General features: G+C 40.8%; 1 protein-coding gene across 1 annotated transcript in view; it reads right to left on the reverse strand.

Moving 5' to 3' along the window:
- The window catches only part of kalrna (kalirin RhoGEF kinase a), a 163668-nt gene that overhangs the window by 50666 nt on the left and 94456 nt on the right, over positions 1-18546 (reverse strand). The window contains exons 30-38 of the mRNA XM_069662822.1: positions 18429-18538; positions 17310-17379; positions 17135-17224; positions 15744-15836; positions 15523-15634; positions 15240-15430; positions 15011-15112; positions 14520-14668; positions 12911-13013 (exon numbers count right to left, since the gene is read on the reverse strand). Coding sequence (XP_069518923.1) covers positions 12911-13013; positions 14520-14668; positions 15011-15112; positions 15240-15430; positions 15523-15634; positions 15744-15836; positions 17135-17224; positions 17310-17379; positions 18429-18538 — 1020 coding nt within the window. The remainder of the gene's footprint in view (positions 1-12910; positions 13014-14519; positions 14669-15010; positions 15113-15239; positions 15431-15522; positions 15635-15743; positions 15837-17134; positions 17225-17309; positions 17380-18428; positions 18539-18546) is intronic.

Consider the following 18546-nt stretch of genomic DNA (forward strand, 5'->3'; position numbering starts at 1 on the left):
CTGAAATGTCACTGAAAGCAGTTCATGTCTGTTCAGATTTAAATCACAGTTGGACAAAAAGGTCACACAATGAAGAAGCAGAAGTTTACTACGAGCAGGACATGTGCTTTGAACTTTGATCCCTTCAGCTGAGATTGGATCCATCAAACATGAGACTGGAGGTGTAAGGCTTTAGCAGAACAACAAGCGATAAGGGACGCTAACATTAGCATGCTAAATACTAGCATTAGCAGCAAACCAAAACAACCCTGATTCTGAGCTTGTTTTTTTACACTCATAGCCGATTCTATCATTTATAGATGTTTCTAAATGAGGCTTTTAATTACATAAAATAGTTATGAATATATGCCTTCATACAACATGAAAAAACGGTTTAATAACAAGCGTCAGAAGTCGTAATAAGTTTGTTTAACAAGATTACAGAACTGGATATAATAGAACAAACTGTTTCACGACCAGCAGATGAGTGCGTTTTTATCGAACTGACTTAAAATAGATCAATATTTAAGAGTTAGAAGTGACAACGATGAGCAGTGTCTCCAAATCCACCAACAGACTCTCCTCTTTCCTCTGACAGCTCTATTCTCACAGTTTGGTTGGAGGGTGTGTCTTGTGCTCTGCTGCTGTCTGTCACATGACAGTTTCTGTGCACTTCAAACACACACTCACGTGCAAGCAGCAGCTTGTGATGGTCATATGTTAGAGCCGGGAAGAAGAACATATGGACTCTGGAAACGTCTGTGTCAAAAGACGCCTTCATTCATCGGCAGCTCAGTATGAATGAATGAGTGATGCATTCAAGGACAGTGAGCGATGGCTTCTTTCAAAGGCTAATTATCGTAAACCTGAGAGTTTTTTAGAGACATAAAGGTTTGAATTAAGAATGCATGGATTTTCTGCCCATTTTACAACCCTTTTGGGGATTTCCGATTTCGAAATTAAACACGTTTTTTCCACCTCATTGCAGAGAACACCAAGCCTCCCCTGTAGTGGAATTGATATCAAGCCTGCTCTTATTGTAGCGGCCAAAAACATAAAGCAGACATCTTGCACCCTTCTTCACGCTTGATGGAAGAGGCGTGCTGCAGGCAGTGTGCGCGCACACTCGAGTTAATGTCGTAGCATTACGTCAAGCTTTTTTAGGGAATCATTGAGCATTTAGGCAGAATTAAAGTGTTTTATTAGCAGGAAATATCAGCAGATGCGATGCCGATATGTCATTTTCAAGCCATAATCTGCAGATACCGATGATGTGCCAATAATATCATGCATCCCGAGTTTTCATGTAAAAATGATTGTAAAAAATAGAGGATAAACTTGCATGCTGCAGAGACTAATATATCTTTAAAAATACAACACATTCATGTTGAAGATGAAGGAATAAATACTCACTTTCCTTCAATATAGCATCACAAAACACACACAAGTTATGTTTCCATAAATGCACATTTTAGAGAAGCACTAGGGGCTGTGTTCACAAGTCTATATAGTTCAGTTATTTAATTTTGGAGGCCTCTAAAAATGCAAAAGTGGAGATATGAGCCACAGAGGGAAAGTTATGCATTTGATTTGACAGGACAAAAGGACAGAAAACGTGTCTTGCACTTCTTTCGTCTTGACAATAACAACTACAGCAAGATGAAAATAAAGACCAGCTTGAAAAGAAGTCGATACAGATTACCATTCATTTGAAAAGTGTCATGTCATATAACGAGGAGTTCGAGGAGCTGCCAGGGAAAGTTTCGTGCTTATGTGGAAATATTCTTGATCGTCAGGGACCACCAACCTCGACTCCGAGGAGTTATTCTCATATGCAACTGATTTGCAAAACGAACATTTACTGGCAACGTGTTCCAGTTTCTGTCACCACAGCGCCCGCCTTCATCGCTGGAGAAACAAGGTTCACTTTCTGTTGCTTTTAGCAGCTATTTTAGATTTAGTCTTTAGACGAAAATGTTTATTAGTTTTTGTCTCATTATTTTTAACCATACATATTTTTTACATCATTTTTACCCTTTATAGTTTTAGTCCCCTCCCTGTGTGTGAGCCTGTCCACAGGTTAAGACTGAAGTCAGAGAAGCAGAGCTGCAACTAAGGATTATTTTCATTAAAGATAAATCTGCAGACTATTCTTGTACATATTTAATTACATGTTTAGTCCGTAAAATATCAAAAAGACACCAAAGTGACGTCTTCAGACTGCTTCATTTGTCCAACAACTTAATGTGCAATCAAAAAACGTCACAGAAAAGCAGACGCTTCCATCTAAGAAGCTGGAAGTGGCTCAAGCTCAACATTTAATATTTTATCAAAATAGTTGTCATACCTGGATTAATTCATTTTTTGTAGACTAATGCACTAATAAGTTAATTGGCAACACTGGTAACCGATCTGCACGACTCTGGTTTGACCTCCTCAGAACGTATCTGCACTCTAAAACTGCCCTGTTTGAATTCAGTGTTGGCTCTGCACAAAGTGACGGTCAGTATGTCATCGAGTGTGTCATTGTGCTCAAGGTCGTCTCCACTACACACAAGCTCTACCTGCAGCTCACATCCTGGAAACACAGAGCAGTCCGAGCAGAGCGGGAACAGTGTTATGTTGCCTTCATGTGTGCTCAGAGACAGAACAGACATGTAACGAACATGCATGACTGTGTGCATGAAGAGGCTCATGAGCAGTGTTACGTTCTGATCACATGTCAGGCCCTGATGGTGAAGTGCTCAACAGTGAGGACATGTGGGCAGAAGAGCATCGGAGAAATCAGCTGAACCAGTCCACAATCATACTGGAAAGAAACGTCTTGAGCTTTTGGAAACACTGATCGCCTTTTCCCACCATTTTCCCACCACTTCAGGAGGAGTACTGAACTCGGCGTACTGTAACTAGGGCTGCCGCGAGTAGTCAACGTTATCAATGACGCTGAAAATGCGTCGACATCAGTATTTTTAATCGTTGCAAGGTTTTTCACTGTTTTTCTTCTGCGTCATAACTGAAGAAAATTAATCGTTTAGATTAATCAACTAATCTGTAAAAAAGTTGACAGATTAATTGACAAAATAGTCATTAGTGGCTGCCCTAACTAACACCAACGTTTTGCAAATGACAGTGAATCTGTGCACAGTTTGACTTTTTTAATGTCAAAGTGAAATGAAAAATGTCATTTTAATCCTTTTAGATCACATCCCCGGTAATATTGTGCATCTATTTGAAAATATAGGCCAAAAAAAATACAGAAAATCAATTTCTTCGTATTCTTATATCAAAATCCGATAATTTTTTCTTCCGGTAAAACTAAATTTCACGAGTGCTTACGTAAGTTAGCACCAAACAATTTCAACCAATCAATCTACAACATTTAGCCGCAGAGCACCAAGAACGCTCGGTCAGTTAGCTAGCTACTGCGCTGTGGAGAACGTCTGTCTACGCCCACTTCTCAACGATCAACTCAAATCCCTCTAATGATATGTCCCGCCTGCATGTCCTGTTTCACTCCGAAGTACGTCACGATACGGAAGCTTGATACTCTCGAAATGCCGTTTCAGCTCGAATTTAAGGAATTGTGGCAATAAATGAATACAAAGTTTCAACATTAAATGCCATTTGTACTGCAGTGTGTCCTTTTAATGTTCCCAGGATGCACCTGAAAACCTTGAGGTGCACGTCAGGTCTAAATGAGACACACTGGAGGGTTAATCTGTGGCTGTTAATGAGACACTTCACGTGAAATATTTGTTTTTGTTGGTGAGCAGTCGTGTGGATGGAGTTACTTTCTAAATCCAGAACAAAGTAGAGGTCAGTCTGAGTTAACTTGTGTCCTTCAGAATGATGCCGTCGCTCTCATGGAATCACAAAGTGTTTACTGTTTATCCAGCGCCTCTGCTCTGTAATCTGAATGAGACTGACTTCGGTGCAGCTGTCTGGACGCTCACACTTTATTCATCCCGTCTCCCTGTGGCAGCTAATGGCCTGTTTCCTGTCTGACTGTCTGCATGGCGCACACACACCCTGTTTAACCATTAACCTCCCCCGTCACACAACGCGCACACTCCCCTCTGCAGCCGAGCCGAGTGAAAGTCAACAGCACGATCTGGATCAGCATCTGGATCAGCCGCCAAACCTCAGCAGAAACCGACGACTCAACCTCAGACACTTTCTTCTCACATTTCAAACTGTTGTGAAGAAGCAAATAAACCTCTTTAAACGTTTAACAGCTGCACGGAGACAAGCTTCATTCAAGCAGAATTATCTTCACATGAACTATAATCGACATCAAAGGAAGAGCCGTGTTTCCTCTAAGCGCTTCACATCGTGTGGAAAATGTGTGCACGGCGAAATAATAACAACTTGGAAGGACAGTTTGTGCTTGAATGTTGTATTTTAAATGTATAGAATCACTTCTATTAAGATACAAATGAGCAGTAGAGGCGTAAGGAAATATTGATACGCCTTAGTATATTTGGTGATGCTTTACTGATGCTCTGAAACACTCCTTTGGCAGACTGCACACAAACTAGTGCTATGGCTGTTACAGGTATTTTGCTAATTACCAAGAAGATCCCGCTGTTCTGATTGCTTAAAAAAGTACACATTTACCAGGTTAGATGCATATAATATTGTTTTCTTTACAGTGTAACAGCTATCGTAAAATATGATGAAAAGAAAGTTTCAATTCATCCAAAATATTGAATCATAAACCCTGAAATCATGACAGCAAACTTTGTGCCAGTACGCAGCCCTGATGATTAGCAGCTGTCTAAAGTAGTTTCAAACACCTTGTTTGTTACAACCAAGTGTCTTTTTCCTTCACAATAAAGTAACTCAAGTCGTGACAGATGTGTTCGTACCAGCATCAAAAAATAACCCTGATGGAAACAACAGTTAATCATGTTAGACAAAATAACAGCCGGGAAAGTTTCCTTTTGCCCCCAAAAGTTTAACAAAACTTTAACGTGAGTAGATTTATAATATTTTAGTCTCTTTTACTTTTATTTAATTGTATTCATATTCTACTTATTTCCTTAAATCACAGCTAAATCCAGCCCCAGTACTGAGCCTGAGTGACGGCTCAACCTCCACACACACGGGCTGAACGTTGTAAACAGAATGTGTTTCATCTAAAAACAGTCTTTAAATCAAAGTGTAAACTGTGTAATTTCTTCTGTCAGTAGAGCCGATTAAATGGAGTGTACGGGTCAGTTAGTACTCACTCTGCTGCTCTCTTTGAACAGTTTAAAGCTCATCCACTTTGGCATGTCGACCTCTCCTCTCTGTCGCTCTCTGCGTCTGCGACAACTCCCTCGCTGTGTCTTTACCACACACACAAACACGCCCTCACACTCTCTCTCTCTCCCTCTCTCTCTTTCTCTGTGTGTGTGTGTGCGTGGGTCAGTGTGTTCACATGTCTTCCACTCCCTGGAAGTTGCCGGAGCAGTAAAACACTTCCAACTGCCAAGACTCCTTCTGTGAGTGTGTGTGTGTGTGTGTGTGTGTGTGTGTGTGCGTGTGTGTGTGTGCGTGTGACACAACAGTCATATGACCAGCAGATGGCTACTGTACTTTTTCAGTCTGAACCCGATACTGAATGAATCTGATTCATGAGCACACACACACACACACCCACACACTGACACATGTAAATGATTGCTAACCAGTGTAACAGTGTTGCAGCTGTAAACTGGGACAAAAGGAAAGAACCAAAGAACATTTTCACCTCAGAACAGAAGCAAACACTCTGAGAAACCACCAGTTCCTCATGAGTCCATCCAGCTGGACGAAGAAGTCGCACTACATAAAACATCTCACAACCACGTGCCGTTAATTTAATAGAAAACCAATCAGATGTGCTAATGTTACCTAAAGAGTTTATCGAGGGAGATTCCCTGTTGATTTGGCCACGATCCAAACCACAGAACTACTTTTAGAAGCAGTCGTGTGACAGCGATGCAGAACGCTGTATGTCACATGTACAGAATAATGCACGTTACGTTCTGTGTCGCTGTGCGACATTAAAATCTTGTGCACTTAATTTGAAAACTATTTGCCGTAAGTGTTTGTACCATAGACTATAAAAAGATGGATGACATGACAGCCCTAAAAGTGAAGCCAAACCTTCTCTATCGCCCCCTGCTGACTGGCTGCAGTACAGCTCATAAAGCCCGCCTCCTCCATGTTAACAGATGGGTCCAACTATAAAATCATTTTTTTAAAACATGGTTTCTGTCATTATAGTTAGTTATTATCATGCTGATTTATGTCCAAGTGTTCATTTATTTTTAATTAGTTCTTTGATGCTATAAAAAGGGGGTGTGGCCTCATGATTGACAGCTCTGTTGACAAATGGGGCTCCTGCAGCGTTCTGTTCCCGAGTAGCAGAGTAGAACTTGCTCGATCTTACTGTGCAGCTCTGGCTCCAAATGACGTCACCAGCACAAGATGGCAGTGCCAACATACAGTCACTGGTTTGTACACAGACCTGGCTCTTTGACTTTCAAGACTTTAAATTATCTATCTATTCAAAAGTTTATGAGACATTTCTGCTAAAACCACAAATAACGACATAATGGTGGCAGAAAAATGAGAGGTTCTCCAAAGCATTTGACTTGTTGGGACCCTGAATATCTGTACCTAATGAAATCACAACTTGCCCAAAAGTTGTAGAGATATTCCAGCCTGGACTAAATTAGTGGACGGATTGAAATAACCAGCAATAAGTAAGAAAAGGACCAAGTGTGATGGACTAAAGTCTGGGGTTATGGTTAAATGGTTAAAAATGGGTGTGAGCCTGTAGCGAGCCCTTTTCCATCCAGTCTGTATATTTAGTCCTCCAGGAGTGGAGTGATGGCATGTCTTATTGAGCCCGTCTCAGAGAAAAACACAAGTTTTACTCCAGCCGAAGGCGGAGGCTAAAATCAGTGTTTGTCCTCTGACCTACAGTACGAGGTTGTGGTAGAGCCACGAGGGCCGCCAAGCTGTCGACCGCTGGAGCGGCGCTTTAAATAACACCAAACCACAGACTGAACCGCAGCTGAGTCACTGCACAGAGAGAAACGTCACGGAGGAGACATGTTCCACACGTCACAGACATGTTACAGCCATGTTCAAGGGGCCTGGACCTCAGTGTGACAGCAGAACATCAGAGCGGACATATCCTCAATCCCATCATGCACACTGGCACAGAGAATATGACTATTTGGACAGAGCCACAGTTTTTATCCCTACATGGCTGCCTTCTAAAGTTATCATATGACCGTTTCAGAAGTCCTCAGAGGTCACAGTCCAGGTCAGCTAAGGCAACTCGAACTTCTTTCCTATTGTTAGGGAAAGCAACAAAAGGTCTCAAACTGTGAATGCATGACCGTGACCTTTCACCTTTGCTAATTAGAGGGAACAGTCATTACTCACATGACCTCAAGACGTCAAGCAACAGGAAAATGTAAACACAGGATGTGTGAAGTGTTTTCTTGGGGTGAGAACACATCAGTTTGTTGTTTTGGTTCTGTTAACAAGCACAATGGGTTTCAAGGTGAACCACAACAACTTTTAAATGACTGTAGCAGCATCAAATCATTTGGGTCTTGTATGTACTGTACAAGTTAAGCAAGTCAAAAAATCATAACCATATTTATACAATGCTACACCAGGCCTACATTTAAAAGACATAACAGGAAGTTAGGTTTTAAGTTTCTTGTGTATTGATGCTGGATATCTCCTGTCCTACATTAAAAACTAATCTTCTTATCATTTTAAAAAAGAAAAATCATTAATCTGTTCTTTTATCTTTTTGAAGTCGTGTTTTAATTTGATAACTGTCTTGTCTTTTTTCACAGATCTTCTTTCTTTTTTGTTCAAGCCAGATCTCTGAGGTCCTCGAATGCTTCTCTCTGAAACGTGTTTCTGTTCTGATGCTCATAAACTGTGGAACGCGCTGCCTCTCGTTATCAATGCGGCAAGCTGTCGCCAGTTTTGAAAGGAAATTTATGACCTTTAAAATCTGGATTTTGGTTTGGGGCGAAGTTTGAATCATTTTTACAAAACGTTATCTCTGGTATTTATTTTGTCTTATTTAACTTTTACTGTTTTTAATTGATTGATTTATAACATTTCATTGTTTTTACTCTTGTGCTTTATTGATTTATTTATTCCTTATTTAATTATTATTCTTATTACTTTCTTCCTTCTTGTCTTGGTTTAAATGTTTTCTATTGTTGTTATTTTCTGTCTGTTTCTTTGTGAAGAACTTTGGGTTGCATGCTTGTGTGCAGAGATGTGGACTTGAGACTTGGAGTCACTGTTTTGATGACTTGCGACTTGACAAAAAGCGCAGAGCAGACCATCATCATGGCTGCGTCTGTGCCAAGATAATACAGATACAATTCACTGTCATACTTTTTGAACAGGTTATATAAATTGGCCACTAATATCATTATTAGACGGGCTGCTAAAACCTTGTGTTTTCTCTTTATAAAGACCGGATACTACAGGTAAGAGTGCTGGATCTTTGGTGGGAAAAAAGTGACTTGACTTGGGACTTGACATGCCTTAACTAAGGTCTCAACTTTACTTGAGTTGACATAACCTGTGACTTGACTTAACTTGACCTGCCCCTGAAAAAATGACTCGAGACTCGAGACTTGAGCAGAGATGACTTGGTCACAACACTGCTTGTATTGTGCAAATAGTCTATTTTACTAGTCGGCGTCAGTTTGTCTGTTATAAAAATCTGTTGACATGACCATAAATATCTTAATTTAGTTTTATTTATCACATTTAATCTCAGTTAATTCAGTTTCTTCTTGTATGGTCAAAAAATGGAGGGCCGTGTACATCAGAGGTGAAAGCCATCTTAATATTCTCCTTGTGCCTTAATATTTAATACACTGGAGAAGGACCTAGATTAATAAAAATGTGTACCTTACTCTTGATGTCTGCTAAACAAGCCAACTTATTGTCATGGGATGCACAGTTAACCCGTCCTAATACTATTTCAGAAAGAGAATCAATGTCGGAGTGTTTTTCTTTCGAGTGGCAAAGAGAAGTGTAGAAGAAGAACAACCAAAACAGGCGGAGGAGAAAAGGCAAACAGAGAAATAAAGGGGGAGAAAAAGGAGGCATTAGTTACATAAAACGTCTCCAAAAACCACCAGAAACAGGAGCTTCCCGCCCCGTCTACACACACACACACACACACACACACACACACACACACACACACACACACACAGTCACAAACACATCCTGCACACCCAGACAGCCAGTGGAACATCTGACTCTGCCAACACCGGGCTGTTATTATAGTATTAGAGAGAGAGAGGGGGATACACAGAAGAGGGAGATGGAGAGAGATGTGTGAAAAATGAGGTGAGAAAAAAAGAGGGAAGGATGGCAAAAAGGGGGCTAACTGTAATCGAGGTTGGAAGGAGAGAAATTAGAGCAAAGGGTGCATGAATAAGAGGAAGAGAGGGACAAACTGAAAGTGACAGTAAACAGGGCGAGGCAGGACGGGGAAGTGTGCAAAGATGTTTACTGGCGCAGAAAATAAATAAAGCCAGACGGTGGAACAGACCCTGTGTTTGTAATGTTCAGCATCCCAGAAACTCATTTTAAAAAGACACAAAAACTCTTCTCCTAAAGCTGCATCATAAAAAATGTTCTTTTTAACCATCTTTTTTACTGAAACTCAAGCAACAATATTTCTAAATGTTCATATTATGTAAGTTAAACATTAAGGGAGCCCTTTTTCATCAATTTAGTTATTTTAGCAGAGATATATTTGGTTAGTTTGTGTGTTTTTGTGTGCAGGAGAAAGCGGTTGTCTCCTGTTCTTATTATAAAAATAATTATAGTATAGTTATAAAAATATGTCAGCCTATATTTAGTCTTTTGATGTTATTTTATGATATTTTCCACGTAAACATTCTGGTTTTATCTTAAAATATCAGTGAAGATGAAGAGGGTCGCCTCCTGTTTGTGCGCTCCCTTCAGTGAGTCACTCGTCACACACCCCCAGCTGACCGTGACCGACTCATGACCATAGCTTGGGTTTTCCCTCGGCCAAGGGAGTCCTGACCAAGAAGCAGCATAAAAAGCTTCACATACAGAACAAACAAGAGTCTAACACAGCAGAAACTTTATCAAAACTATAAACTAACAGCATTTAGCAATAAGACGGGTGCATTCACTGTCAGATGATCCTGTTTTTATCCTCTTTCAAGCTAATTAATCGCTCCAGTTCAGGGTGACTCTGTAGTTTAGACCAAGACGAGGGAGCTCGGGGAACATAATGTGTCCATGTGACCGAAGGCTGCAGCCACTGTAAGTTTTAGAACGCATAAGAATGAATAACATTTCTATAGAAATTATTAATATAAATAATGAATAAAATAGGACCCAGTACGGATCCTTGTGGGACACCGTTTCGCATATTTAAAAAACAAGAAGACAAACCCTCAACTTGGACACGCGTTCTACCACTACTGCTAAAAACTGTTAGCCATCCATGTGATAAAGAGTAGAAAAGCCAATATGTTATAATTTATGTGTAGATTCTCCTTTGCTATCAAGTCTAGTGCAATTTGGTTTTTACACCTTTTATTTGGCATCTTGTGACAGAAATCGACCCAAAGTGAAGTCAGACGTCAAACAGCTCGCTCAGCCAAACGTTGGTTTTAAAGCAGCGTTTTCCCCAGTCACTGACAGCGGATGTGTGATGTGTTAAACAGAAAAAAAAAGCCTCAATAAACCACCACTTTTCATAAATCAGGCTGCGAAATCGGCCATTTTTGACTGCAACAGTCACAGAAAATGCCCTTTAAAAGGAGGGACTGATAACTGATATATTTCAGGCTTTGGAGGCATGAAATGGTGCTTTGTGCTTCTCCCTCAGGGTTAATGTATTATTTCTGTTTAAAATACACATGCATAGGTCCTCCTGTCAAGTTTTCAGTCATGCTAATACACATAAAAGTTGAGATACTAAACTCAGAGCTCCCCTGAAGAGCTGCTGGCTGTTGAACAAACATCTCTGCTCAGATCATTGACTCAATAAACACCACGTCGTCACTTGTCTTTACTCCAAAAGCACACAAAGAGCGGCTAAGCTTTTATCATAATAAGTCCCTGGAGTGCTGAGCGACAAAGTGTGCAGCACCGCCCTCCTCAAACAAGGTAACAAGTAGTGCCACTCTCACTGCTGTCCTCCTGGGAGAAACAAAACAGTACTCTCAAACCAGACAAGACTCCAGTGCCACCATAATTATCCTCTACTCATATATACTTAAACCAAAGATAAACAGATTTAGACAACATAAATAAGCAGCACTCAAAGAGAAGAGACGACAGACCCCAGTTCACAGCACTGTCCTCTGTGTTGGCAAGTTTAAGTTTGAGTATTACAAATGAGCTCTTAAACTTAATATGAAGCCTGATTTAAAACTGCTATAAAGGAGGGACAGAGAGCAAAATAAGTACATCCAAGAAAATCATAAAGAGCGACGAAGAGTTAAAGCCCGACTCTGCTGTGTCAGCACATGAAACCTGAAACGTATCAAAACAAACGTTATGAAACTGCGTTTTTTTCTCTGGTGTTTTCTGGAAAACCGCAGTGGTGGATCCAAAAATAGCAAGTTGGAGTTTTCTAAATCCCAGTAACAATAAACTAGACGAGAACAACAACACACCCACACTGAAAACAGGCCGGAAAAATTCATTATGGTGTTTTCATTGCACGAGAAGACGTGGGGAGATGGACGCAGACATGCAGGGTGGTAGAGCTGCGTGCGTGCATGCTTTATAGTTTTTATTTTTGTGCAACTGCAGCTGTACGTTTATAATATCTACCAATACCAAGAGTGATATTGATAGTGACAACAGCAGAAGAAGAAAAAACAGAAGGGGAGCAAACAAGCTGAGATACTGTGTGTGTGTGATGCTGACATTTAGAGGCAGGGCTGCGAGTAGGCGTGGAGTTGCGCGGTGAAAAGGCCACACTGTGTAACACTACAGAGGGAGGCCATGACTGACATCTGTGTGGGTGGATGTGTGTGTGTGTGTGTGTGTGTAGCTGGGAAAAGGGAGGCACTGTAGTAACATATGAGAACTAGTTTAAATCAAAACATCTAATAAAAGGAGTCAGAAAAACCAAAACAACTGCTACACCAAACTCCACTCAAAATTTGCTACATTTAAGCATTTGTTGCTAATTTGCCCATGAACACGCCCAATAAAACTTAACTTAAGACCTGTAAAGTAAGCAGAAAGGCTACTTTTTAATTCAGCATACATCTGATAACACATTCACTCAACATTTACCAGATATAAATGGTTTGCATGTTGTTTTTTTATCCCACAAACATGCACCAGAAAGTGCTTCCAAAACAAACAAATAGTGCCAAGACAGACAAACACTTGGAAACTCTCTTTGTAAATACAAAACCAGTTGATGGTTTTAAGTGACACAACAATTTGACAGATCCTTTCAAAATAAAAGTCTAAAGACAAGCTTACTTGAATATGAGAGGGCGCTCTGTAGGAGGAATCTGCACAGACGCCTGCACACAACCTGAAGAGGTTTTTCATCGCTGACTGCTCCTCTGTTCACATTGTTGGATACTTCTTTCACACACACACATCAACTACACACACACCTTAACCTACATGTAAACTGAGTTATAATCATGACACACAAGCTCTTAATTATGGGGTTGCATGTTTCTCACAGTTTCTATGACTTTTAGGAAACTCCACCAAGTGTGCACAAACACAGTCTCTCTGCAACTGGCACATGCACAGCCCCTGCTGCTGCACATTGTAGCTGCATGGGAGACCCTGTAGCGCCGAGGCAGCTGTGGGTCATCAGCTCATTAAGGTCTCAATCAGCTGCCTTTTAAAGATCTGCGTGTGTGCTTCCTACCTTGTCACTGTCTACAGTGTTCTGGGACGTCCTGGAGGCGATGGAGATGGTGTCCGGTTGGCTGCTGCCGTCTCCCTGACTGTCTCCATCCTCACCTCCCTCCCTGAACACACAAACAATCAGAATCAGAATCTACAGTTAAATAAGGCAACATAACGTGATAATATGGGACAATATCAACCCTTTGTGTTATTTGGTTTGAAATCTTTGAAAAGTTTTAATCAGCTGAAATAAAGCTGTGATAATTAGCATGGTGACATGCCCACATTGCCTCTATTTACAGTGACGGCATTTGGTGTTGTGACAACAGCAAAGGTGGGAAAAAGTTGCATAAGCAGGTGAGGGATGATCGGGTGTGTAGCTGGCTGTATATTTCAAGGACTTTACTGAGGATTCTTTAAAACAGAGAGGGTCAGTATTGTGAGGAAAATTCTCCAACGTCTAGAGAGTAAAAGGAAAAGGCGTGAATAAAAACAAGGGTCTTGTTTGTCTGCTGTCAACGTGTTTCTTTTCTAAATAAGTGAAACAGATTTGTCGGGACTGGCACTGAACTTCCAAACAAAACACAACAAAATATTAGAACAACTCATTCATCATTCCTACCTCTGAAAAAAGAACTTTCTACATCAAGTAGGGAAATGTCAATAATAGTGCCAGAGCTATAAAAATGGTTGATGGTTGCTTCATGTTGTTGCAGTAAAATATATCTACACAAACATCCATTTCATAAATTAGACATGTACAAACAAAGACAGTAAATCCTAGATAATAAGATAATACTGTGAGCATAAAGACGTCAGCGCTCGCAATAAAGTTTATAATTTAATGAAAAAATAATCAACAGCAGCTGAAAACAAACACGTTTCAGTTCAAGGCTTTCTGTCAGTGTTTCGCAAACAAATGCGGGCGTGACACCTTTTTTAAAATAATCTAAAAGTACTGAGACATAAACGGCTCAGAACGGGCTGAAACGTGTCCGTTTCATTCAGCTGCTGTTGATTATTTTTTCATTAAAAGTTATAAACTTTGCGATTTCTGACGTCTGCTTACATAAAGTAGAAAGTTATGAAAAAACATGGCTGTACTTTGCTCTACTTCGGGTAGGGGAAACTCGATATTTAGGGGCCTCTACTATGAGGATGACGTTTTGACATCTATTTTCACTTTAACTTCATCAATTCAATGAAGGAACCGGCCCTGCTTCCCTAAACTCCTGCACTTTATAAAAGCACAAGAGTCAGGTAAAACATCCAAAATGGCAGCATGCACAGGAGCTGATAGAAGTGATGAGTTTGTCTCCACAGTTCAGTTTTAAAGTGTGTGTACACAAGAAAACCAATTTCCCTTTGCAAGTTTGTATAAATTCTGTGACGACTAAAATCAGCTATAGCTCAGGTGAAGTGTTTGGTGCAGCCCAAAAACACCTGCAAAAAAGCAGGTAACATTAGCAGCATCAAAGCGATTAAAAGTGAGTCAGAAGTTGTTTTTAAAATGTCTGAGATTTTATTTTTTGTCGTAATCCCAGCATAATTTGAGGTTTTGGGTGACTTCTTAATCCAGAGTCTAATTTTCTTTAAAAAAAAGAGTAAATGATTCTTCGCGTGTTTACCTCTTGGTGTTGTTCCTGGGTTTGGTCAGTGCTGGTGTTTTAGGTAGATGAACAGGCTCCTTCAGCGCCCCCTTCAGGTGAGTCATCCTCTCCTGGATCACCTCCCTGATGTTTTTAATCCACTCCTGTTTGGCTTCCATGCTGGACGCCTGCAGGAGAAACAACACAATTACTATCATTAAGCATTCTGGATGTAAATTACCTTGGAAAGTTTCCTTGGAAATTTGAGCAGGATTTAAACATCTCCTTGTGTGCTCGGTGTCTCTGTTCCCAGTCTGGTACCTTACCTACCTAGTGGCATTTGCACCACCTCCATTGCCTCACTGATGGCTACACTTTCACTTGGTTCTTTAATCACTATATTCTTCAGTCATTATCTGTGTTTTGAATGCTATATATGGGCTACAGGATGCCTAAATTTCCCTCTGGATCAATGAAGTATTTATCGATCTACGCGTATGTACGCCTGTATTTCATTTAACTTGACTTACCTTTAGCACCGTTTTATTATCAGAGGAGGGGGTTCTTCCTGCCCACAGAGCAAATTTACACGGGTCGCCCTCAATGTGCTCGGTCACCCCCAACTCTGATGTCTGCAGGAGGAAAAATAGATCATCATCATTAAGCTGAGTCAGAAAATGCTCTTTACAAGGTGAAAAGAAGGAGACACCTGCTGCACCGTGCATGAACACAAACACACACACACACACACACACTCACCAGTAGTTTGTTCTTGTACTGGTACTTGGTTCTGCCCGCTGAGTCTTTGATCTCCTTGCTGAAGACCAGCGAGAACTCAAACAGGAAGAGGTGTCGGTCCCGCCCCTTCCTGATGAGGGAGCGTGGATCCCAAACCTGGAAGCTGTCCTGCAGGATCAGCTCGCCCTGCACCTCCAGGTTCTCCTCAAAGCCTGAGGAGGAGGAGGAGAGAGAAGACTTAATAACAGCTCAGAGTTAATAAGGAATAAGAACAGAAGTCCGAGCAGTTTGGACAGAATCTTACCCTCCAACATGGCGAGGTGCATGGCATCGTTAGCTCTCTTAGGAACACCGAGCATCACCTCCAGACCGTCTTTAATCTCCCCTTTACCCTCCTCACAGCACGACAGTAACTCCTGCAGAAGAGGAGAGGATATTTAGTATGATGAAAGGACACATCCCATGAGTACCGGCTACTTCCTGATTCCTCTCAGTTTGTAAACGTGTGCATGCTTGTGTGTCTACCTTAAGCAGTAGTTGGTACTTGGTGATCCTCTGGACTGGTTTGATGAGGTAGGAGGAGATGGAGTTAGCCAGTCCACGTCTCTGCTGGATGTCCTGTAGATACATGTAAAGAAATTACAGCTATAATCAAATAAGTGAGGGTTAATGTCTGACGAGGTTGAATGTATGGAGGCCACAAACATCCAACGTGCAGCAGAGGAATGCATCACTTCCTAATAATGGACATCTTGACCTTGAATCTTGAATGATCCTTTTTATACGATGTTCACTTGCAAGATAAAAATGTTTCTTTGTGTTTTCATGTTTTTCGATAAATATCAACAGTTTTTCACAAGACAGAACACTTTTTCCCTGGTAACACCTGAGGGTTGGACTAATATCTGATGCAATGAAGTTGCTGTACACTACTCCAGTAAGTCAGACGAGTCTTATATATGAGGCATATATAAATATCTTAGTAAAAAGCGAACATAAAAGATGTTTTACTCAAACTACTAAGTAGGTGTCCATTATCAGGAATTAATGCACACCTTGTAGCCAGTCAGAATCCAGTAATCACCCACATCATGTACATTAAATAGCCATAAACTTAAAGATGTTCAAACATTTATGCACTTGAATTTTGGATGCTGTTGTTGCCAGTGGGAACCGAACAATTTAAATGACCAAACAGCGCCCTCTTGTGATTGAAAAGATGGACTAAACGATCACCTCTGTCTCCAGCTGCAGGAGGGAAATAAGGAACATGAAGCTCTACACAAACAATCTTCCCCTTCCATAATCTGCCACACAGAGTATCCAGCGCTCCTGGTGTTCAGTCTAAATGATAGATTGGAGTCTTGTTTATCTTGTTAATTCTCCACAGCAAGCATCCATCACTGACAAGTGCTGTGTTTTATACCGAAACAACACTCGGATCGATTCAGAGCCTGTATGAGGGCCTTCACAGAGCACCAGAGGGAGAATATGAAGCTTGGAATTAGCATAATACCCCCCTTTAATGATGGTAAATGGTAACTGCGAGATCTGCAATTTTTTACAATTAAATTAAGGAAGAAAATATGTATAAGTATAGGTGTATGCATCATAAATAAGCATTGAGGTGCTACAGAGATGCCTCGGCCTAAAAATCTGATTCTCTAGATGTAGAGAAATGTTTCTGTTTGGTGCAGAACCCAGAAGAAAAACACCATCATAGAATCATTTTAATACTTTATCAGTGTTAATTCCATTTACAGGCTCCTGCTTAAATCATGACTCATGTCTAACATAAAAAATAATCCCTAAATATTTTTGTTGCATATCCTCCAGCCCTAAATCAAAACTCTGTTTTAATTTAGTTTTGTCTTGTTTATGTGATCACATGATGTGAATCTGAAGAGTTTACTCACGTCAAAGAAGGTGCCGGCGTGCTCCAGAATCAGCTGACTGGAGTCCGGTTTGTTCTTACAGTAATCCACGTAAATGTGGAACTTATCAGCCTGAAAAACAGAGAAGAAGAGAAAATGTTTTACACGTCAAAAGGTAGAAATCAGGAGGAACTGTAGTTCTGTTGTGCTGACTCACCCAGGTGACGAAGCAGTGACCGACATCCTCCGGTAGCTGCTCGTAGTTCACCAGCTCCTTCAGGAAAATGCTGGAAACACACACACGTGCACACGTTATATTTTCTCTTTATTATAACAGAAAACCTGATGAACTACTCTCAATGTTCTCGAGATCTCTTTACTGTAGAAGAGGAGACGATATTTAGCGTGGTGAAAGCCGATAACAGAATGAGAGCAGAAAAATATAACTTACTTCAAAAGGAAGTCTCAACGCCATATTTTTAGACTACATATCCCATGAGTACCGGCTACTTCTTGATTGCTATTCCTCTCAGTTTTACTATGTTCTCTTTTACTGCGTCCTTTAATAATCCAAAATAAAACAATAGTCTGTTTTTAAGGTGCACGTTTTCAAAATCCACGTTAGTAACCGCTTCACAAAGGCAGCGAAATAAAACAAACTAAATGATCAGACTTAAAAAGAAAACAGATACTTCAGTTCAGGCCAAATGTAGGGCAAGAAAAACATTTTTAAAAGAAATAAAATGTTATAATACTAACGCCAGCAAAGGATTTCAACAATATGATCTTGCTTTCCTCAAAATTAACAAACAAACACGCCTGAAACTCCTGAAATTTGCCCCTAAAATCCTCCTGGTTTGAAGTTTCTTTAAGATCTAAATGTCTTTGACAAGTAAAAGAAAATGTCTCCTTGAAGAACCAACACAGAGGATTTCTGCAGGTACCACAAGGAGATCAGAAACAAAGGAGTTCCTCGGGGAGACTCCTGGAGTTCATGAACTTTATATGAAGGTAAACCTCAAAGGCACTTCTTCAGCTCCCCTATAGCTACTATCTTAGGAAAAAACCCAGAAAGCTCCCCTCGGGGATGGAAGAGATCTCACACCTCTCCCAGCACTTGCAAGTGTTCCTGCTGCAGGAAAGTTGGCTCGTCGCTGACAAATGTGCGAGACGCCCGCAATGATCTTGGCAAGTTGTTGCTGCTCTTGAACAGAACATGATTCGCTTCGATGCTGTTAGAGCTTAAAACAAAGTGTGTAAAAAGACACGGTTGTTGCTGTGTGCTTGTTACCAGCGATCTGCTTCCAGATAAGTCCTGCACAGATACCAGGCTTACTTGTTGTGGAAGTCGTAGATGTCCTGCATGTTGCCGAAGATGATGAGCTCCTTGTTGGCGATGCCCGGAGGAATCTCCTCCACGCCGCTGGTCATCTCCCACAGGTACGTCTGACAGG

This window comes from Semicossyphus pulcher, unplaced genomic scaffold (genome assembly GCF_022749685.1).
Source record: "Semicossyphus pulcher isolate SPU_LCO1_2020_fin unplaced genomic scaffold, fSemPul1.0.p SCAF_15, whole genome shotgun sequence".
Taxonomy (NCBI): domain Eukaryota; kingdom Metazoa; phylum Chordata; class Actinopteri; order Labriformes; family Labridae; genus Semicossyphus; species Semicossyphus pulcher.